Source organism: Populus trichocarpa, chromosome 8 (genome assembly GCF_000002775.5).
Source record: "Populus trichocarpa isolate Nisqually-1 chromosome 8, P.trichocarpa_v4.1, whole genome shotgun sequence".
Lineage (NCBI taxonomy): Eukaryota > Viridiplantae > Streptophyta > Magnoliopsida > Malpighiales > Salicaceae > Populus > Populus trichocarpa.
Genome location: NC_037292.2, coordinates 67,206 through 88,549, shown reverse-complemented (window position 1 = coordinate 88,549; position 21,344 = coordinate 67,206). Strand labels below are relative to the sequence as shown.

The 21,344-nt window shown below is 38.9% G+C and overlaps 2 protein-coding genes across 6 annotated transcripts; both read left to right on the top strand.

The window, feature by feature from the left end:
- The first annotated feature begins 9,169 nt into the window (after positions 1 to 9,169).
- On the top strand, positions 9,170 to 13,315 carry LOC7454305 (WD repeat-containing protein 26 homolog). 3 transcript variants are annotated; one of them, XR_002983313.2, is made up of 6 exons: positions 9,170 to 9,933; positions 10,285 to 11,035; positions 11,677 to 11,778; positions 12,055 to 12,684; positions 12,859 to 13,149; positions 13,181 to 13,315. XR_002983313.2 is itself a non-coding variant. In XM_024606872.2 (5 exons), the coding sequence occupies exons 2-5, from the start codon at positions 10,373 to 10,375 to the stop codon at positions 13,051 to 13,053; spliced, it is 1,590 nt and encodes a 529-aa protein (XP_024462640.1). In that variant the 5' UTR covers positions 9,170 to 9,684; positions 10,285 to 10,372; the 3' UTR covers positions 13,054 to 13,315. The 3 variants fall into 3 exon arrangements, 2 of the variants coding, with proteins under 2 accessions (XP_024462640.1, XP_024462639.1); XM_024606872.2 differs by having other exon boundaries at positions 9,170 to 9,684; positions 12,859 to 13,315; XM_024606871.2 differs by having other exon boundaries at positions 12,859 to 13,315.
- A 549-nt stretch (positions 13,316 to 13,864) lies between these two features.
- Positions 13,865 to 20,024, top strand: LOC18101260 (transcriptional repressor ILP1). 3 transcript variants are annotated; one of them, XM_052455185.1, is made up of 6 exons: positions 13,865 to 15,230; positions 15,699 to 15,866; positions 16,923 to 17,611; positions 17,830 to 18,112; positions 18,222 to 18,511; positions 19,420 to 20,024. In XM_052455185.1, exons 1-6 carry the CDS (start codon positions 13,938 to 13,940, stop codon positions 19,610 to 19,612), a joined length of 2,916 nt encoding a protein of 971 aa, XP_052311145.1. In that variant the 5' UTR covers positions 13,865 to 13,937; the 3' UTR covers positions 19,613 to 20,024. The 3 variants fall into 3 exon arrangements, with proteins under 3 accessions (XP_052311145.1, XP_052311144.1, XP_024462632.1); XM_052455184.1 differs by having other exon boundaries at positions 19,417 to 20,024; XM_024606864.2 differs by lacking the exon at positions 15,699 to 15,866 and having other exon boundaries at positions 19,417 to 20,024.
- Positions 20,025 to 21,344: the final 1,320 nt, after the last annotated feature.

Sequence of the window (21,344 nt, the reverse complement as noted above, 5' to 3'; positions counted from 1 at the left end):
CTTGCCCATGTAGAAGATGTGCGAAAGCCTCCCAGCACCACTGATTATTAGGTGATACCATATCCATGACAGCTGCATTGATATTGTTAACCGAAGATACCTGAGGAACATACTGAATAAGAGGACCGAAGTTCTCCAGCCACTTATCACTCCAAAGCTTTACATTCCTGCCATTACGAACCGACCAAGCCGTTCCTGTAATTACATCTGGCAAAACCTTACAAATGGCTTTCCACAAAGGAGAATCCCTACCTTTAGCATGGACTTGGTCCGTGCCCTCTTGAGTTCTAATATACTTCCTCCTCAAGACACTAGCCCATAAGCTATCGGAGTCATGTAAAATACCCCATCCAAGCTTCATCACAAAGGCTTTATTCATAGACTGCATGTTCCTCGTCCCGATGCCTCCATCCAATTTCGGTTGGCAAAGAGTACTCCATTTGATCAAGTGGATTGCCTTTTTCTCTGTACTATCCGCCCAAATAAATCTTCTGAAAATCCTCTCTATTTCGTTGCAAATAGATTCCGGTAGCAGAGCAGATTGCATCGGGTAAAGTGGCACCGTAGCAAGCACCGATTTACATAATGTAATTCTACCCGCTAGCGATAGAATCTTGGCTTTCCAATTAGCTAACCTCTGCGGCATCTTCTCAATGATATAACTATAAGTATATTTTAGTTTTGTTGATGCTGACCTTCTGACCAGAAGCCTCACAAAACGAATTCAGACAATCCATTACTCTCCTTATCTGTTGTTCACTAGCCTCAGTGAAAAGAAGCTTATCGTCTGCAAAGAACAAATGAGAGATTGATGGTCCCTTTCTGCCTCCTCTGAATGGTTGCCAAGTACCTGCCTAAACTTCCTTGAGGATACTCTAAGATAACCTCTCCAGACATAAAACAAACAAGTATGGTGATAGAAGGTCTCCTTGCCTGATTCCCCTCGCAGGAACAAACTGATCAGAAGCTTGCCCATTCTACAAAACACTCAAAGAAGCTGTCTCCACACAATTCATAATTAATTAGCTCTGTCATGCAACTTGGAAAGCCTGCCAGGATAAGAGTTTCTCGAATAAAGTCCCATCTGAGACGGCCATATATACGCTTTCTCTAAGTCCACTTTGATGGTCATGATACCTTTTCTGCCCATCCTGTTCCTCATCGAATGAACTACCTCTTGAGTCACTAAAATATTCCAGTTTAGGCACCTTTGGTAGCAGTACCAAATAAGAATGGTTAACTGCTGGAATATCCCTGCTGTTTGTGAACATCTCTTTTATGAATTTACTAACATCATCCCCCACCACTAACCAGTGTTTTTTTTATAAAAGTGAGCTTGAAAGCCATCTGGACCCGGGGCTTTTAAGGGCTTCATGTCAAATACCGTCCTTTTCACCTTCTCGTCTGTAACTGGCTTCATCAACTTGTGTCTATCCCATTCGTCAAGCACTGGAAAATTCAAAAGAGATTGTGGACTATTATTAGCTGAACTCTCCTCCCTTGTGAACAGCTTCCGGTAGTACTCAATCGCCATCTGTTTCAATTTATCTTCCTCCCACACCCAGTTATTATTTGCATCTTTTAGACAATGAATCTTGTTCTTCTGTCTTCGAATTAGAGTTTTGGCGTGGAAATAAGAAGTATTCCTGTCGCCATGCGCTATCCATTGACACCAGGACTTCTGGCACCATAATACTTTTTCCTGACTCAGAATAAGATTATAATCCTTTAACAGGAATACTTCTTATTTCCACGCCAAAACTTCATACACAATAGTACAAAACCATACCCTTCCGCCTCCATCATCAATTTGAGTGTGCGTGAGGTGTCTAGGGGACTTTATAATTTTCAAGCTTACCCTCGAATCATTCCAAAGAATCCAAATGCCACCTGATCGCCCACATATCGTTGGATCAGTTAAAGCCAAGATATTAAATCTGCGTACTCTTTTAAGGTCATTTATGGAGCAAAATCGGCTGCTCCCTACCCCCTACAATTCCAAAAACAAATATTCATAATTAACATAAATATAGGATAGAAACGAAACAGCCCGTTCCACTTCATGATAAAGTTACGGTTTCCTTGGAAACAGCATCTCCTTCTACCATATCTGTATCCTCCCAATGAATGTCATCCATTGATTCTGTTGAAATATTAACCTAATCACCATGGACCTTCTTTACTATTACCACATTTCTACCTTGTTCGTCTGGAGGTCTCGGAGCTTGAAATTGACTGGAGCTCAAACTGCAGATGATTAGGGCTAAACGTCTCCTTGCTAATGATAGTTCCAGTATTTATTTTATTGATTTGGGCTTGATGTTAGGCCTGACTAATGAGCGAAAGTAACTCTTCTTTCTTGTTTGCAACAGCATTCCCATTAGAGTCCCCTTTAATGTTCTTTTGGGCTAGTGGCCCGTGGCCCAAGGTCCCTCTATTAGCCTGTTTGCTGCCATGACCTGACTTATAATGCCAATAGCCTCCTTGTCAACCTTTGAATCGTGACTTACTTCCCTGAATTCACGTCAACTCCCTGGTACTTATTATTCGCTTTCTCAGCCATGATAATTTCCACATTGTCTTCTCGTAAGAAATTAAAACGAGATCCCTTTGCCCCATTTATCTCCTTATTTCCCTCCATCAAATCCGATTCTGATCTCGCTTTCTGAGGAAATCTCCTCAGATTTCTCGGCCTGCTAATCTCCCTAGAATCCGATATTTTGCTGATTTTTCTCCCTGCCTTTTTCGCCACCATCCACTGTCCATACGCTTCCACCACTTCCGATCTGATCACCGGAGCTGCTTCTTGGCCACCACTATTTTGGTTCTCCTTCAACCCCCCATTATTAACTTCCTCCTCCTCCTTATCTCTACCCTGATGTGTTGTCGTGTCGGATACATGGGGACAACTTTCTTTCTTGTGGCCAGAGTACCATCCACAATGGAAACAGATCAAATGCAGTCCCTCGTACATGATACGACGAATCCGCCTTCGCAGCTTGAATTTTGCTAAAAGTTGTTTTGTTAGGTCCACCTCCACGCATGAACGGGCATAATTCCCACGAGTACCAATTGAAGTTGTCCTATCGATCTTCAAAGTTCGACCGATGTGGTTACCATCTTCCATAATACCGAGCTGTCATAATAGTACTCCATAGCTAAGTCAGGCTATCTCACCCATACCGCCACCTTCTCTCTATTGTTGCCTCATCAGGCTCAAAATTAGGATGCCAGCGTCTGACGGTGAGACAGTGATCTGCCACCATCCATGGTCCTTCAAACAATGCAAAGTCTCGATCTTCCGCATTCGAAAACTTTTCCAAAAAGAATTCATTTCCTAAATCCACCAAACTAAGGTCACCCTGAATTCTCCAAAGGACATGGAGACGTTTCATTAAGTACGTATTGATAGAAGTTTGACAGAGAACGAGGAAAAGCTCACTTTTCATACACGTTTATTATAGGGATAAAAGAAAATAAGATCCTATCCGGAACAATTTATACATACACTTAGATTTGTATTTGGGTTCCGTTTGTTTGTTGAAAAGTAGTTTTTTTTGAAAAGTGAATTCTGGGAAAGTGAATTATTTTCTGATGTTTGGTAATATAATGAAAAATAAATTGAAAAACATTTTTCAGTTTGGTTATGTTATGGAAAATGAGCTGGAAAATAACTTATTAATGTTTTATTTTTCTCAAGTTTATTAAAATAATGAGGAACAAATCTTACAAATTAAAAAGTTGAATGAGAATGAAATTGAAAAAAAATATAATTTCATAAATTATCTCAAATAAAATAAATAATAATCAAAATAATAGAGATCAAATCTAAAAAATAAAAAAAATGAAAGATGAAGAAATTAAAATAATAATAATTAACATTTCATAAATTATTTCAAATAAAATAAGTAACAATCAAAAGAATAAGGATCAAATTTGATAGAAAAAAATTTCAATAAAAAAATGATAAGGAAAAAACAAATAACAATTATAAAAATGAGGACCAAAGTTAATATAAAAATTAAATTTTAAGAGATGAAATTGAAAAATAAATATTCAAAACAAAATATATATAGCAATCAAAAGTTTGAGGACCAAATTTGATATAATCAGCAAATAATATGACATTTCTAAATTTTTCACAACTTCCGGAAAGTGTTTTCAGCCAAATTTTCCAGGAAAACACTTTCCTGGAAACCAAGCCAAATTTTCCTTTGACTGAAAAGTGTTTTTCGTTGACCAACTTTTCTAATGACAAACAAATACAGGAAAGTTTGGAAAGTGATTTCCCGGAAATCACTTTCCGGGAAACAAACATAGCCTTGAACTATTCAAATTAACTAACAATATGGGAAATTAGCTGTCATTTGATATGCCCTCTTAAGATAGGCCACGAAAAGAAAGGCGTCAATCTTGGTTTTGAGAGTGTGAAACTTGGAGCGGGGCAGCGATTTTGTAAGTGCGTCAGCAAGTTGATCATTATAGGGAACATCAGCCACACGCAGAGAACTAGTCTGGACTTGATCCCGAATAAAGTGAAAGTCTATTACAACATGTGTTCATTCTTGAGTGGAACACTGGATTATAACACAGCTGAGTAGCTCCAATATTGTCGCAATAAATTGTAGGAGCATGGGGTAAATTAATTCCAAGATCTGTCAAGAGAGAACATAGCCATTTTATTTCAGCAGCGGTAGCTGCAACAAATTGATACTCAGCTTCTGTTGAAGAACGTGCAATAGTCTTTTGTTTCTTTGAGTTCTAAGAGATAAGATTACGACCTAAGTACACAATATAGACGCTGGTTGAGGAGTAGTCATCTTTGTCGCCAGCCCAGTCTGCATAAGAGAAGGCATGAAGAGAGATTGAAGAATTACTATGAATGATAATCCCTTCATCTAATGTACTGCATAAATAGCGCAAGATACGCTTGTCAAGAGCTCAGTACTCAATTGATGGTTGATGCATATATTGTGATAACTTATTGACTACGTAAGTGATTTTTGGACGTGTCATGGACAAGTATTGCAGACTTCTCACAATTGTGCGGTATTCTGTAGGATCAGAGAGAGTTGTTCCGGAGTGTAAACTAATAGAAGGACTAGTAGGCAGTGGGGTGGAAACAGGTTTAGCACCTGTCATATTTGTCCGAGCAAGAAGATCCTGAATATACCGGTGTTGAGAGAGTAAAATACCATGACTGTGAGGAACCACTTCAATGCCAAGAAAATATGTGAGAGACCCGAGATCTTTGAGAGAAAATTATTGAGCAAGCCGAGTAATGAACTGATTAACAAGAGCAAGTTGATTATCAGTGAGAATGATATCATCCACATATACTAAAAAGTAAAGACTGGTGGTACCAGTGTTGAGGACAAATAGTGAATTATCCGCATGGGAATTCTGAAACCCATCAGCAATGAGGAATTGGCGCAGCTAATGGTACCATGCCCTTGGTGCCTGTTTAAGGCCATATATGGCTTTACGAAGCTTGCAGACGAATGTTGGATGATCAGAATCAATGAAACCTGGAGGCTGAGACATATAAACATATTTCGATAGATGACCTTGTAAAAAAGCATTATTGACATCGAGTTGGCGAAGAGGCCACCCACGACTGACAACAATGCTAAGGACAAGTTTCACAGTGGCAGGTTTAACGACTGGACTGAATGTTTCATGGTAGTCAACACCAGGTCTTTGATGGAATCCTTTGGCTACTAGTTGAGCTTTAAACCTGTCAATGGAACCATCATAATGTCATTTAATATGAAAAATCCATTTACAACAAATAATGTTAGAGGCAGAAGCTGGTGGAACAAGTTCCCATGTCCTATTAATTATTATGGACTAAGGCATCATACTCTTCGGACATGGCTTTACGCCAATTAGGAATTTTGAGAGATTGGGTTACAGTTGCAGGTTTAGTGATAGAGTTGGGGTTAAGTTGAGTGTGAAGGTTAAGCTTTCTTTGTGGTTTGTGGATGTTGTTTTGAGAGTGGGTAATCATGCGATGAGGTATAGTAGGTTGGAAAGTTTGGTGCATAGATGTGGGGTTGTTTGGTGGTGGGGTTAGTAGAGGCGGAGGGATTGGTTGTAAACCATGTGGAGTGAAAGATGATGAGGACACAGCACACGATGGAAGCTCTTGTGGGCATTTAGTAGATGGGGTATGTTGCACCGGCAGAGTAGGATTAGGAACTGAAACATGAAGTATTGAAGGAACCCAGAAATCAATAGTGGTGGAGTCAGGACGTGGCAACTGATGATCTAGTGACTTGTGAGGGAAGACAGATTCGACAAATTTGACATGACGGGAAATGAATATTTTTGTGGAGGTTGGGTCAAAACACAAGTAAGCATTTTGCGATAATGAATATCCAAGAAAAATACACGGTTTAGAACGAACATCAAGTTTATGAGATGAATATGGTCGAAGCCAAGGATAACAGACACCCGAAAATCTTAAGTTTGGAGTAGTTGAGAGCAGTACCAAAAATTGATTTATACGGTGAGGAAAGACCAAGAGAGTTGGTGGGCATTATGTTAATTAAATATACTGTTGTTGCAAATGCTTGAGACCAAAAGATTAATGGGAGAGAGGCATGTGAAAGTAATGTGAGTCCCGTCTTAACTATATGATGATGTCTTTTTTCAGAATAACCATTGTGTTCAGGTGTATATGGAGGGGTGGTGAGATGAGAGATGTCATTTGTTGCTAGAAGGTTTTGAAGACCGATGTATTCTCCCCCATTATATGAATATAGTGTGATAATCTTTGTTTTGAAATGATTTTCCACAATGGCTTTAAAACGTATAAAGATATCCTTAACCTTAGATTTTTTTTTTGTAATGGATAAAACCAGATATATTTCGTAAAATGATCGAAAAAAATGATGTAATATTTGAATCCATCATGTGAGAGAATGGGAGAAGTCTATACATTAGAAAATATAATTTCAAGAGGTTGTGAGAATTGTAAGGATGAGGTAGAGAAGGGAAGTTTATGACTCTTATTGTAGTAGCAGGCATTACATACTAATTCTTTAAACAGAGGAGATGATATGTTTAAATGAAATTCAGAAAGAACATGATGATGCCAATTGGAGGAAGTGGTTTTGGTACTTGAGAAGGCGATAATTGGAGAGGAGGAGGGCTTGATAGCCGACCACTCATACACACCATCTTTAGTGATGCCCTGCACAAGAGTTGCCCCCGTGTGAAGATCCTTCACCTGAAAACATGTTGGTAAGAACTCAACAGAGACATTATTGGTGACACAAAACTGATAAATGGAGATTAAGTTTGTTTTGATGTCAGGTACACAGAGGACATCATTTAGTTTGAATGTAGAATTATTAGTGAGAAGAGAAGTTAAACCAGTGTGAGTGATGGAGGGTCCCGTTCCATCTTCAATCATGACATCATCAGATCCAGTGTAGGGAGCATGAAGAGATAAATGGTTTAGGTTTGCTGTGACATGATGAGAAGCACCACTGTCAAGCAACCAAGTTGAATTGTTGGAGGCAACATTAGTAGCAAAGTGAGCCCGAGGGTGCCAAGGAGTCGATGAATTACTGGAATGTGGTGTAGATGTCTTGTTGGATGATTGAATAGGAATCATTTGGAATGATGGACATCTCTTGGCTGTGTGGCCTTGAGTGCTGCATATCTGGCAATAGCCCAAGTATGGGCGTGATGATGGACGACCATCACAGGAACATGGATGGGAAGTGAGTGACGGGCACCAACCTGTTTGTCCATGAGAATTGGGATGTCAGTTAGGAATGGTGTTTTGATGTCTCCAGTTTGTGTTGGTTCTATTTGTTGGATTCACAGTCACTGGAAAGTGAGTAGATCTCTTTGTTTTCTCTTGAAAAGAGGCTTCAAACGTTAGCAGTTTCTCATGAAGCTCATCAAATGAGATAGAGTTATCACGAGCTTGAATAACAATGACCAATTCTCTATAATCTTCTCCTAGCTCATCTAGAATCTTTTCAGTAAGAGCTTCCTCATCTATTGGTGCACCAAGTATTGCAAGCTCATCTGCACGGGCTTTAACTGATTGAAGAAAGTCAGTAATATTTAAATTACCTTTGGTGGAATTTTTGAAAAGAGCATTGACTTGTTTAATACGTCCTCATGATGGTTTGTCATAGGTGTTGGCTAAAATGGTCCATACTTCCTGTGATGTTGTGGATCTTGCAACAAATGAAATGATTGTAGGTGAAAGTGAACCAATGAGAGCATTGAGAATAAGCTCATCTTGACGAATCCATATGTTATAGGCAAGATTTGGTATGGTTGAATGGTTTGTCAATATAGTAGTAGGTGGACAGGGTTTGGATCCGTCAATATAGCCAAGAAGATCGTAGCCAATAAAAAGAGTTTGGAACTGAAGTTTCCAAGAGATATAGTTGTTGGTGGTGAGTTTAAGTGGGGTTTGAACAGAAGTGTTTATGGTGATGAGTTGAAATTCATTATTGTAGAGAATGGTTGAATTTGTTGACGTGGTTGGATTGTTTGTTGAATTGGTTTGAGTAGCCATTGTAAACAAAGAAAGAAATAAACTGAAGAATTATTCAATAGATAAAAGGGAGCTCTGATATCATGATAGAAGTTTGACAGAGAAAAAGGAAAAGCTCACTGTTCCATTCACTTTCAAGTGTTATATAATACATGTTTATTATAAAGATAATAAAAGATAAGATCCTATCCTGTACAGTGCTCATAAATATACTTAGATTTGTATTTGAAATATTCAAATTAACTAACAATACGAGAGTAGCTGTCATCTGATACGTATAACCCACCATTCGTCCTATGACTTTGACAATTAGAGTTTGACGCAACGGTTCTCGGATTCGTTTCCTCTCTTCTACGGAAAGTTTGATTATTGGACAGTCATCCTCTTCATCCTTCTATTCTTCTGAAACGAGTCCCTCATACTGGTTCTCTTCAAGAATATGCGATTCCACATAAACTCATTGAATACATTATCGATACTGTTAAATGGAATGAAAACATGCCAAATGCTTATCTGATTAAAATAATTACAATAATTTATCTCAAGTCAAAATTTATTGAAAGAAAATTAATATATTAATTTTATTTGAATAGAGCAAGAGTGTGAAAAAAATTAACGGGATAACAGGCCCAAAGGGAGTAAAAAAGAGAGGAGAGCCGTTTATTTTGCCTTTGGTCTTTATTTTGCTCATGGCTTCCCTTGCCACTGCCACTGCCACTGCTGCTTGTTCTTGTTCTCAATGCCCCGGGATTCCCAAACTACCCTTTCTTTCTAATTTTAGGCGCACGCCTCCTTTTCCTGTCGTTTCCTCTTCACTTGATTGATTTGTTGGTGGAAGACAGTGGCCGATTGTAGTTGGTTTTCTCTGTTTCTTTTTCGCCAATCAAAAAGCCGTTTGCAGTTCTAGAGACTTCTAGTTGCCGGTTAAGTAGAGGGCTTCTCTGTGTGTGTGTTTGTTTGTTAGTTATAGGCTTATAGCCCACCTCCAATGACAATCTGTTTGGTTCTTTATCGAGCAACGCAAACAGATTGGATGGAAGGGAAGGGAAGGGCCACATGTGTTTCACATCACAGAGGGATAGCAAGAAATCAAATGAGACCGCGGCACCCTATGTATCATCTTCTTGCTCATTCCTCATACACTGCTCCTACTACTGGTATATATAATATATTTTTACTCCCTCTAGTAAAAGATAAAGATGCTACTCCATAAAATAAAGAATTAGCAGAAACAGCAGCACTCTTCCTTCCCCTCTACGCAGCTTTTGGTGTTGGCTGCGTTTTTCTGTTCCTCTTTTGCGTCTTCTTATTTCTTCTCGTTGTTTGTGCGCGTTGTCTTCTCTTCCTCCCCATTTCCATTAGATTTGGAGAAACGCACTCTTGTCTCTCTGGGTAATTTCTTTCTGGTAAGAAACCTTGCTCAATTCCCGTTTCCATGACTTTCTTGATCCCCCTCTTATTAGCAGATATCGTTTTAGTTTCTTGAATTCCCTCTCTTTCTTTTAAATTGTTTTTCTTTACTCTTTTCAGTTTGGGTGCTTTCTTTGAATTCTTGCTCTGTTTGAGTGCATCTTTAGTTTAGTTTGGTTTAGGTGTTCTCTTTCTTTCTTGAATTGAACATGCATGCGTCTCTTCTTGTTGTTTACCTTCACGTTCAAGTTTTAGATTGATGCATATTTATGTTCGTTTTTCTTGTTTGTTATAAACGCCTCTAAGAAGATTCAATTCTTTAATTCTTGATCTGCTTTTCATCACAGATCACACGTGGCTTTTGGGAGAATAGAAAAGCTTCTTGGAAAACTCACCCGTTACAATTTCTATAGCTTGCTTGCTCTTCGTTACCTGATGGCTCAGTCTCTTACCTCCCAAAGGGATGTGGAGACAGTTGGCTCAAAAGGAGTCATAAAAAGAAATGAATACGTCAGAATCATAACAAGGGCACTGTACTCACTCAATTATAATATGACTGCAGACCTTTTGCAGGAAGAATCAAGAATACCATTGGACTCCTCAGAGGTTAAATTGCTTCAGAAGCAAGTGTTGGATGGGAACTGGGAAGAAAGTGTGAAAACGTTGTGTACAATCAGTCTTCTGGACAAAGCAACTCGGTCCCTGGCATCATTCTTGATATTGGAGCAGAAGTTCCTCAAATTTCTGAGAATGGATAACAATGTGCTTGATGCCTTAAATGTTCTGAGGAAAGAAATCGTGCCTCTTGGAATCAATTTGAACCGTGTTCATGAGCTTGCTTCCTGGATCATCTCTCCTTCAGGGTATCGAAATACTGATCAGGACACCGAGAGTGCAAAGTCAGAGATTCTGAAGAAACTGCTGAACTTGCTTCCCCCTTCACTCGTGATTCCTCCAACAAGGTTAGAAAGTATTGTTGAGGAGGCTCTTGATCTGCAACGTGGTGCTTGCCTGTTTCACAATGTTTTTGATAGTGATCTCTCTTTGTACCCTGATCATCAGTGCGGAAGAGGTCGGCTTCCTTCTTCAATAAAGCAGGTTAGATGTCTTGTAGGTTGATGGTGCTTTCTTTAACGCCTTTTTTGGTCCTATATCTGTTTTCTTTGGCATTTGACTGGCCAACAATATATTTATTTAGAATCTAATCATCGTTACTGAATATGTTCAAGATACAACGATAGTTTGTTTTAAAGACAGGTTGTGATTTTCATTGTAAGTGATTCATCTGAATTCTTTTTTGGTGCTGCAAACTGTATTTTTTCTTCTTTCTTTTTGTTTAAAGAAAGAGCCACGAGGGTAAAAATTAAACTTTGGACTGTAGTGTGTTGTTGGTAACAATTTCATGTTTCTTTGCCTTGAAATATTACTTATAAAGCTTCCATGGTTTAATTTTTTCCAGTATGTGGAAGAATCTTAGGTTAGGTAATAATTTTTAATGCCCTTGCTTTCATCGTTGTTATTGTTTTCATATTTCAATGTCATACATTTCTTTCTCAGACTAAAATTGCCGTTTTCAGTGTTCACATCATCACTATCGCCAATAAAAACTTTGTGGTGTGCTTATTCTGTGCTGCTTTTGCATTCATTGTTACTGCTTTTCACAACATCTTACCATGAATATACTGCACATTGCTGTGAATTTGCTGCATGAATACTCTAATTTTATGCTAATGGGGCAGATTCTGCAAGTGCACACTGATGAAGTTTGGTTTCTGCAATTTTCACATGACGGAAAGTATTTGGCATCATCATCCAAGGATCAGTCAGCAATCATATGGCAGGTAAGTGTTTCTCTTTATGTTTTTTAAATAAAAGAATATATGCTTGCCTATGTTGAGTGTTTGCATAGCACATGGACATTTAAGGTAAGCATGCCTTTGAAGGTGATCTAATGCTTATCTCCTGCCACATGGTTCATCATCACCATCATCTTCTTCTCCGATCATTTCTTTTATTTTTTATTTTTAAATACCACTGCCCTTACTGGAGTTTTAATTTAAATTTAACTTTAATCTTCCCACTTTGAATAAGAGATTAAATTAACCAATCTGATTCAGGTTATGGATGGAGGTAAAGCGTCATGGAAGCATACACTCATAGGTCACCAGAAACCAGTTTTGACAGTTTCATGGAGCCCTGATGATAACCAGCTACTTACCTGTGGCGAAGATGAGGTTATCAGACGATGGGATGCCAATTTGGGACAATGCCTCCATGTTTACGAAAAAATTGGTGTCGGTTTCATTTCCTGTGCATGGTCCCCTGACGGTAGGGTTATACTTGCCGGTATGACTAACAAGAGCTTTAGCCTGTGGGATGTCAATGGAGCGGAGCTGGACTGTTGGGAAGAGAATACACTCAGGATATCTGAGATGGCCATAACTGATGCGAGGGATATGATAGTAAGCATATGCAGAGGTGATACAATAGTATTCCTTGACTGGGAAGAGAAAAGATGTCGGAAACTGATTCAGGAAGAGGAAGTGATTACTTCGTTCTCGTTGTCAAAAGACAACAAATTCCTTCTAGTTAATCTTACAAACCAAGAAATCCATCTGTGGAGCTTAGAGGGTTATCCCCAGGTTGTGGCCAGGTATAAGGGTCACACACGCTCACGGTTTATCATCAGATCTTGTTTTGGTGGATGTGAAGAAGCATTTATCGCAAGTGGCAGTGAGGATGCTCAGGTACTGTTATTTTCAAGAAGTCGGAGTTAAATCACAAGAATGAAGGATCTTTGCCATAACAAATAATGCAATCGAAGAATAGATAGCTAGCATGATCATGTACTGTTTCCCAGATTATCTATATCTGCTCATTATTGTAAGAAGATGATCATGCGTGATAATATCATATTGCAGGTGTATGTATGGCACAGAGGGTCAGGGAAACTAATTCAGGCACTGGATGGGCATTCTGGAGCTGTGAACTGTGTGAGCTGGAACCCGGTAAATATTTACATGCTGGCCTCAGCTAGCGATGATGGAGCAATTCGAATATGGGGTCCAGATCCCAGGATGGACCAATATGGTCTGGGTTTTAAATCATGCACATGAAGGCGAAGCAAAGCTGCAGGGAGATGAGAGCGATGGCACAAAGTCATTGACGAGCAGAATGGGAAACTGAAACAATTCAAGTCCTGACAGTTAAATGTTGTTTCAAGCTGATTGCTTCCTGGTAAAGTACTACCCTTGTTTGTAGGAGCAACATACGTACTGTATATAGAAATAGCAGCCAGCCATTCAACAATATACGCTTTCATACACACATGCATTGTAATTTTGTTCGTCTATCATGGAATTTTGATGCTCCTTTTGAGATTATGCTGTCTGAACTGTTCAAGTGGTCTCCCTCCACCGTTTAACATGTCAGAAACATCATCTCTTTGTGCCACTACAGGAAACTTGCTTCTTAACATCATCATCTTTGTGTTGTATTAAAATACCTTTTCTTTATTGGCAGCAATACATTGCTTTTTAAAACGTTTTTTAAATTCTTTTAAAAATATTTTTAAACACTTATCAGTCAGATACACCACAGTGGCAAAGAAATGCGTTCTCTGGCCAGTATGTTTTTCTAAATGAAACCAAAAATAAATAAATAACAAAAAACATGTTTTATATATATATATATATATATATTTTTTAAAAAAAAAAAATTCGTGTTTTTAATGGAACTCTAATAAAAAAAAAAAGATTAATTTTTTTTTTAAATATCAATCGTCTCATTTTTATTTTCTTAGAGATCCTTGTATAAAATAAAAACTTCAAATCAATTACTGTAAAAAAATAATAATTTGATATTTATGAGGACGTATTAGAATCCTTAACCGGATCGACATATATAAATCATAAAAAGGCAAAGGAATGGAAAAAATTTCAACAAATGTATTATTTGAGAGAGAGAGAGAAAGAGAATCAGTTAGCTGAGGCCGTCAATAATGAGCAGCTCCTCCAAGTCCAGAAACTTCCGGCGGCGAGGCGACGTTGACGATGAAAAGACCGACGCCAACACCAATAACACTGACACCAACGCCAAAGCCACCCCCTCCACCACCCGGAAGCCACCACCACCCCAATCTACAAAGCCAAAACCAAAGAAGCTCCTAAGTTTTGCCGAAGATGAAGAAGATGAACAAGCTGTCACCCGTATTCCCTCCTCCAAATCCAAACCAAAACCTAAACCTAAACCAACCTCCTCTTCCTCTCACAAATTGACCGTATCCCAAGATAGACTTCCTCCAACAACCTCCTACTTAACGACAGCATCCAATGTCCAACCTCAAGCAGGTACTTACACTAAGGAAGCCCTTCTTGAGCTCCAGAGAAACACCCGCACCCTCGCTAAATCCACAAAGACCACCACCCCTGCCTCCGCGTCTGAACCTAAAATTATCCTCAAAGGTCTCCTTAAACCCTCCTTTAGCCCTAGCCCTAACCCTAACCCTAATTATTCTTCTAATCATCAACAACAAGACGATGCCGACGACCAGTCGGAAGATGAGAACGAGGATAAAGATAACGGTGCCGACGACGCACAGAATCGATTGGCTTCTATGGGATTGGGGAAATCCACTTCTGATGATTATTCCTGCTTTCCCGACGAGGATACTATTAAGAAGATTAGGGCCAAGAGAGAGCGGTTGAGGCAATCAAGGGCCGCCGCTCCTGATTATATATCATTGGATTCTGGGAGTAATCATCAAGGCGGATTCAGTGACGAGGAGCCTGAGTTTAGGACTAGGATTGCCATGATTGGCACCATGACCAAGGACACTGCTACTCATGGAGGAGTTTTTGATGCAGCTGCTGATGACGATGAAGATGACGATGATGATCGCTCCATCAAGGCAAAAGCATTGGCAATGATGGGTACTCATCATCATCATGCTGTTGTGGATGATGGGAATGTTGCTGCTGCTGCTTCTGTTGTTCATGATGAGGAGGATGAGGAGGACAGGATTTGGGAGGAAGAACAATTTAGGAAGGGATTAGGAAAGAGGATGGATGATGCTTCTGCTCCTATTGCTAATAGGGCTCTTGCCAGCACTGCTGGTGCTGCTGCTTCTAGTACTATTCCTATGCAACCTCAGCAGAGGCCGACGCCAGGCTATGGTTCAATTCCAAGCATTGGAGGGGCATTTGGATCTTCTCAAGGATTGGATGTCTTGTCTATTCCACAACAAGCTGATATTGCTAAGAAAGCTTTGCAAGACAACCTCAGGAGGCTTAAGGTAATGTGATTTCCAACTTCATAATGTGTTAGCTAATTTTACAATTTGCCAAACTTAATGGCAGAATAGAATCATTTGTAATTTTAACCATACAAAAGTTAACGCTAAGGTTCTTGATAATGAAATTCAGGGTCCTAGAATTGCATATCATAGTAATATTGCCACGTAATATTTCTGTCAATTGATCACTATTGTGATCAGAAGTGGCTGAATTGGAGATTTTGTGTTAATATAAACACAGATTGCAATGGCTGGTTGGATCGAAGAGAAGCCACACCACACTAGTTACTCAAGTGTCATTATAGTCTTACTCTGTAGCTCACCTTGGCTATCACTCAATATTCTTGAATTCCAACTTCACTACAGAGGCATTGCTTAAATTCATATTCATACTTGTTTATAGGATTAATATAGATGATATTCACCTGGATTAATATATGTATAACTAAGTCATTACTTTTTCTATAGGAATCTCATGGTAGAACGATTTCATTGCTGTCAAAGACTGATGAGAATTTATCTGCCTCGCTAATGAATGTTACTGCTCTTGAAAAGTCTATATCTGCTGCTGGTGAGAAGTTCATCTTTATGCAAAAGCTTCGTGACTTTGTTTCTGTTATATGTGAATTTTTGCAGGTACGAGTTTTATTTAATTTTCTGTCCTGCATGTGTATTTGTTTGCCAGTAAAAAAGAAAGAAAGAAAGAAGGAAAGAATTAGTCCTGCATAACAGTTCAATTTTTCTTGGTTCTTTGAGCATACCGAAAATTGGTTTATGGTACCTTGTCTTGTAATCCATTTTAAAGTAGTGGAGGCATATTTTAATTTACTTTATTTTTCAATAATATATTATAGCAATCAGAATAAAAAATGCCTTGTCACATATACATTAATGCTGATATTTTGTGCATGTCATTTTTGCACTTACAATTTCTAATCAATTGAACCATTGCAAGTTTATAGGCATAGTGCTTTTTGCAGACCTTTTCTGTTGCATACTTTTCTTGGAATCAATTTACATTACATTTTGAAAAACCTGTTCCAATTTTCTTGGTTCTTTGAGCATACCAAAAATTGGTTTATGGCACTTTGTCTTGTAATCCATTTTAAAGTAGTGGAGGCATATTTTAATTTACTTTATTTTTCAATAATATATTATAGCAATCAGAATAAAAAATGCCATGTCACATATACATTAATGCTGATATTTTGTGCATATGTCATTTTTGCACTTACAATTTCTAATCAATTGAACCATTGCAAGTTTATAGGCGTAGTGCTTTTTGCAGACCTTTCCTGTTGCATGTTTTTCTTGGAATCAATTTACATTACATTTTGAAAAACTTGTTCTATGCTGTCTAGGTTAGCGCACAGGTTTTATCTCATTTTCATCTGTAAGACCTTAGTAATTACACCATCTTTTCCATTCAACAAAACCAGGTAAAAGCATGTAGAGCCAGGTCGTTGGAACTTGGGAGTTACATTTACAGTGCACTTCTTCCACTAAATTAAGTGAACCAGAACTTCAGTTAACATCTAAACCTGCATGTTAATTATTAGTGCCAATATCAAACGCAAGCTTTAGATTCTTCCTACATCGTTAACATTAGAAACTGCATAAGTTGATGATATTGATTTTTAGGTTCCCGCAAGCAGGAAATTTCTGGTTGATGTAATTTTGTTCTCCTTGCAGCATAAAGCTACTTTAATTGAGGAACTTGAAGAGAGGATGCAGAAGCTTCATGAAGAACAGGCATCACTTATCTTAGAAAGAAGAACTGCTGATAATGAGGATGAAATGATGGAGGTAGAAGCAGCAGTGAAAGCAGCGATGTCAGTTTTCAGTGCAAGAGGTAATTCTGCAGCAACAATTGATGCTGCCAAAAGTGCTGCAGCAGCTGCATTAGTTGCCTTGAAAGATCAAGCAAATCTGCCAGTGAAGTTAGATGAATTTGGCAGAGATATCAACTTGCAGAAACGGATGGATATGGAGAAAAGGGCTAAGGCTCGTCAACGCAGGAAAGCTCGTTTTGATTCGAAGAGATTGTCATACATGGAGGTGGATAGTTCTGACCAGAAAATCGAGGGAGAATTGAGCACGGATGAGAGTGACAGTGACAGTGAAAAAAATGCTGCTTACCAGTCAACCCGTGATTTGTTGCTCCGGACTGCGGAGGAGATCTTCAGTGATGCTTCTGAAGAATATTCCCAACTTTCAGTGGTCAAAGAAAGATTTGAAACATGGAAGAAAGAATATTTTGCAAGCTATAGAGATGCTTACATGTCACTCAGTGCACCTGCTATTTTTTCTCCTTATGTGAGACTAGAACTCCTAAAATGGGACCCGCTTCATGAGGATTCAGATTTTTTTGATATGAAATGGTATACTTCTAGTGTTGCTAATAATTCCATTCAAATACTGACTTTTTACAACCTTATATGTAGGTTTTTCTTTTTTTTTCTTGATTCTCAGAGTTGTAAATTCATTCTATTTGCATAGAATTCTGCTCCCAATAATTTGACAATGCCACACACATACTTTAGATTCATCTTTTTTGTTTTCAATTAGCACTAACTGTTCTTTATTTCCTCCTATTCAGGCACTCTCTACTATTTAATTATGGTCTGCCAGAAGACGGAAGTGATCTCAATCCAGATGATGTTGATGCTAACCTTGTACCTGGACTAGTGGAGAAGATTGCAATTCCTATTTTGTATCATGAGATTGCCCATTGTTGGGACATGCTTAGCACTCAAGAGACGAAAAATGCCATTTCTGCCACAAGCTTGGTAATAAATTATGTTCCGGCTACTAGTGAGGCTCTATCAGAGCTACTAGCTGCAATCCGCACCCGTCTAGCTGATGCAGTTGCTAGTACAGTGGTACACAACTTTAACTTGGAAGTCATTTTCGAACACTGCCGACTTGCACACACAGACACACTCCCTATTACTCTTATCGCACTTCTGTTGCTCATTTTCTGTATCACAGGTCCCAACATGGAGCCTGCTTGTGCTGAAGGCTGTGCCGAGTGCTGCACAAGTTGCAGCGTACCGGTTTGGAATGTCTGTTCGTTTGATGAGGAATATCTGCTTGTGGAAAGATATCCTGGCATTGCCAGTTCTTGAGAAGCTTGTCCTTGATGAGCTTTTGTGTGGGAAGGTACTGCCTCATGTTCGAAGCATTGCATCAAATGTTCATGATGCAGTCACAAGAACTGAAAGAATTGTTGCTTCTTTATCTAGGGCTTGGGCAGGTCCAAGTGCCACCAGTGATCACAGGTACCCAGAACATTCATAAAACTTATCTTGTATTGAACTTTAACTGGGTGCATTTGCTATTTGTATGAATTTCTTTGACAACATTCATTGATTTGACTGAGTATGTATTATTATGGTATGGTCTGATTGCCTTGCTGCTGTATTTATTAGAATTAATTTAATTAAAATACTGGTTTCTAGTTTCAGACACAGGTTTCAAGAATAGATATTTCCATTTACGAGTTGTTTTAGGGTTTAAGATAAATCGTGATGAACTATACCTTTCTCTATGATGTTTCTTGATATCCTTGACTATGGTGCCTGATGTTTTTTTTTATATTATGGTATGATGATGAATTTTGGGCTTTGGCAATTTGTGAATTAAGAAGTACCTTCATCAGACATGGTCCATCCCATTGCTTGTCATCTTCCCCTTCTTTTGTCATCTTCTCCTTTGTTTTTCCCATCCATTAAAAGATTTTGGCATTGATGATATGGTGTCCTTATTTTTCTTCGGTTTTCTTATCTTTCCTTGTCCTGGCTGTTCAAACAGTTAGTTTGGTGATGGGGCTGTACCATCAGCAAGAACATTTTCTTGCCTTTATCTGTGTTGTGTTGTCAAAGCCCAAGATTCTAGGGGGAACCTTTTGTCTTTGCTTAAAGACTCAAAAGTCTATATTATTAAGTTCAATTTAGTTTATTTGGAAAAGTGGGGGAGTAGAATCTAGCAAAACAAAGATGGTATATGGGAAATATAGGTCCAAGTTGGTCAACTTTTTGAGCCTTACAGCCCCAACAAAGTAGTACACACTATGTTTCAAGTTTTTTTCTTTTTGACGTGCTGCTTCTTTTCCCAATTTTTCCCGACCCTCTTGTTTTATGTTTTTGTAGATTCAGTGTCTAACATTTACCTGTTTATGAATCAGCAGCCACAAGTTGCAGCCACTGGTGGATTTCATTTTATCAATAGGAATGACACTGGAGAAAAGACATGTATCAGGTGTCACCGAGACTGAGACTAGTGGACTTGCTCGTCGATTGAAGAAGATGCTCGTTGAGCTGAATGATTATGACAATGCTCGGGACATGGCTAGAACCTTCCATCTGAAGGAGGCGTTGTGAATCAGGTGCAATTGGTGACCAAGACTTGCAAAGGTGATCCATATTTGGAAGTTGCTAAGACCTCGTACATACTGGACCTTCCATTGGAGGAGACATGGATCAAACAGGTCAGTCAGGATCATAATTTGAATTAGGTAACTAGAAGAAGATGCTGTGACTTGGCTTGTGCTTTGTATTTAGAGGAACTGGGAACTTCTAGGGAATTATGCGGATCTCTAATGGCAGGAAGAGACAGTGAGCTCTGGCATTTTAACTGCTTTTGAAGTGGTTTGCTGTCAAATGCTTTTCTAACTGGAAACTCTCGTTGGGTTGTTCTGGAAAATGTTGCAAGTTTTTGCGACCATTACGTGATTTCTGCTGGAAGAAAGTGTTCTCGATTCAAATCACAAATTTAAGCATGATTTACTGTTAATGTCTCATGAATTCTACGAGTCCTAAATGTCGATGCTTACAGTTAAAATCGAAGACTTCATAATTTTGGGTTATTTCATACATGAACGTAGAGTAAGGTGATGTTTCACAGATTGGAATGCAAGGTGTTTAAGAAATCAATCATCAGAAAGCATCCTGTCAACTTGCACTTTTCAGATGTGACTGGGGAATAGGTAGCGATTCTTCTTTTGGCTCTCCAGGCCTGGAAATGCTCGACATAATAGAGGCTTAGAGCTGCCCCGTTTTACTCGCACTTTTTTTTATTATAGCAAGAGCTAGTCATTACAGGTACATGGAGGGCTGCTTGTTATTTCATATGCTAGCCACCGTCAGCATTGCCGAATCAAAGAGGTAAAAATGTTAAAAAAAAAAAAAAGTACCCTATAAGACTGCGCCGACAGATCAAGAAAACAATCAAACCCTCGAATACTGTTCACAAAAAGATACTGCTGCCTCTCTCCAGCCAAGCCCCCCATGGCATTTTGCATATCCGCTCTCTTTTCATTGTCCACTTTCTAATAATAGAGGCATCTCCAATGCGCAATGCCAGGTTTGCAAGGTAACACACTGTTGCTGATTTTATAGCAGCTTCAAAAGCCACCTCAGCAGATTCTGCATCCCTGGCCTTGGCTGATGCTTCTGCAAGGAGGGAATCAATCCCTTGCATGACAGACTATGCCTTGCCGGGATGGTCTCATCACCACAGGAGCAATCGAATGAATCAGTACCCAGTAGTACACTGCAGTACAGAACAACCATAGATACGATAGAACAGCTGCTTGTCAATGGGCTGACTGCCGTCAGCCTTGTTAGTGTGTAAGCAAGGCTCTCCAATGGGATCGTAGGCAGTGGAGTTGATGCTTTACCTTATCATCTACTTGAAGATAATTTCAGCGAATGATCTTAAGTAGCATCGTTTTGCCTTTTCTCCTTGCGCATAATTTGATGGTCTTTGTATTAACGAAATACATTTTATGCCTTGCTCGATTATCTCTCTACCTGGTGAAGTCATTTAGTATGGTGAGGTGATCAAAAGACTAGGGTTATCTTTTTTGAATTTTTCCGGAAGAGTGTTATCGCTTGTTCCAATTATAATTTTGGGCATGAACAACTCAATAATAAGCTAGGCGCTTGTCTTTATAAGCAGATGGAAGGGCTCTGCGCCTTATTTTATGAGCTCTTGGGATATCATTTCTGAATTCTGCTGGAAGGAGTGTTATCGCTTGCGCCAACTATAATTTTGAGCATGAACTCCTCAATAACAAGTTAGGCTGGAAGGGCTCTATGCCTTATTTTATGA

What these genes read in the sequence shown, in the direction of transcription:
- LOC7454305 (XM_024606872.2), top strand. Translation starts at nt 10,373, where the DNA reads ATGGCTCAGTCTCTTACCTCCCAAAGGGATGTGGAGACAGTTGGCTCA. An exon ending in TTCCTTCTTCAATAAAGCAG is followed by an intron (nt 11,036 to 11,676) that starts GTTAGATGTCTT and finishes CTAATGGGGCAG; the next exon opens with ATTCTGCAAGTGCACACTGA. An exon ending in GTGGCAGTGAGGATGCTCAG is followed by an intron (nt 12,685 to 12,858) that starts GTACTGTTATTT and finishes ATCATATTGCAG; the next exon opens with GTGTATGTATGGCACAGAGG.
- LOC18101260 (XM_052455184.1), top strand. Translation starts at nt 13,938, where the DNA reads ATGAGCAGCTCCTCCAAGTCCAGAAACTTCCGGCGGCGAGGCGACGTT. An exon ending in ACAACCTCAGGAGGCTTAAG is followed by an intron (nt 15,231 to 15,698) that starts GTAATGTGATTT and finishes CTTTTTCTATAG; the next exon opens with GAATCTCATGGTAGAACGAT. An exon ending in GATTTTTTTGATATGAAATG is followed by an intron (nt 17,612 to 17,829) that starts GTATACTTCTAG and finishes CCTCCTATTCAG; the next exon opens with GCACTCTCTACTATTTAATT.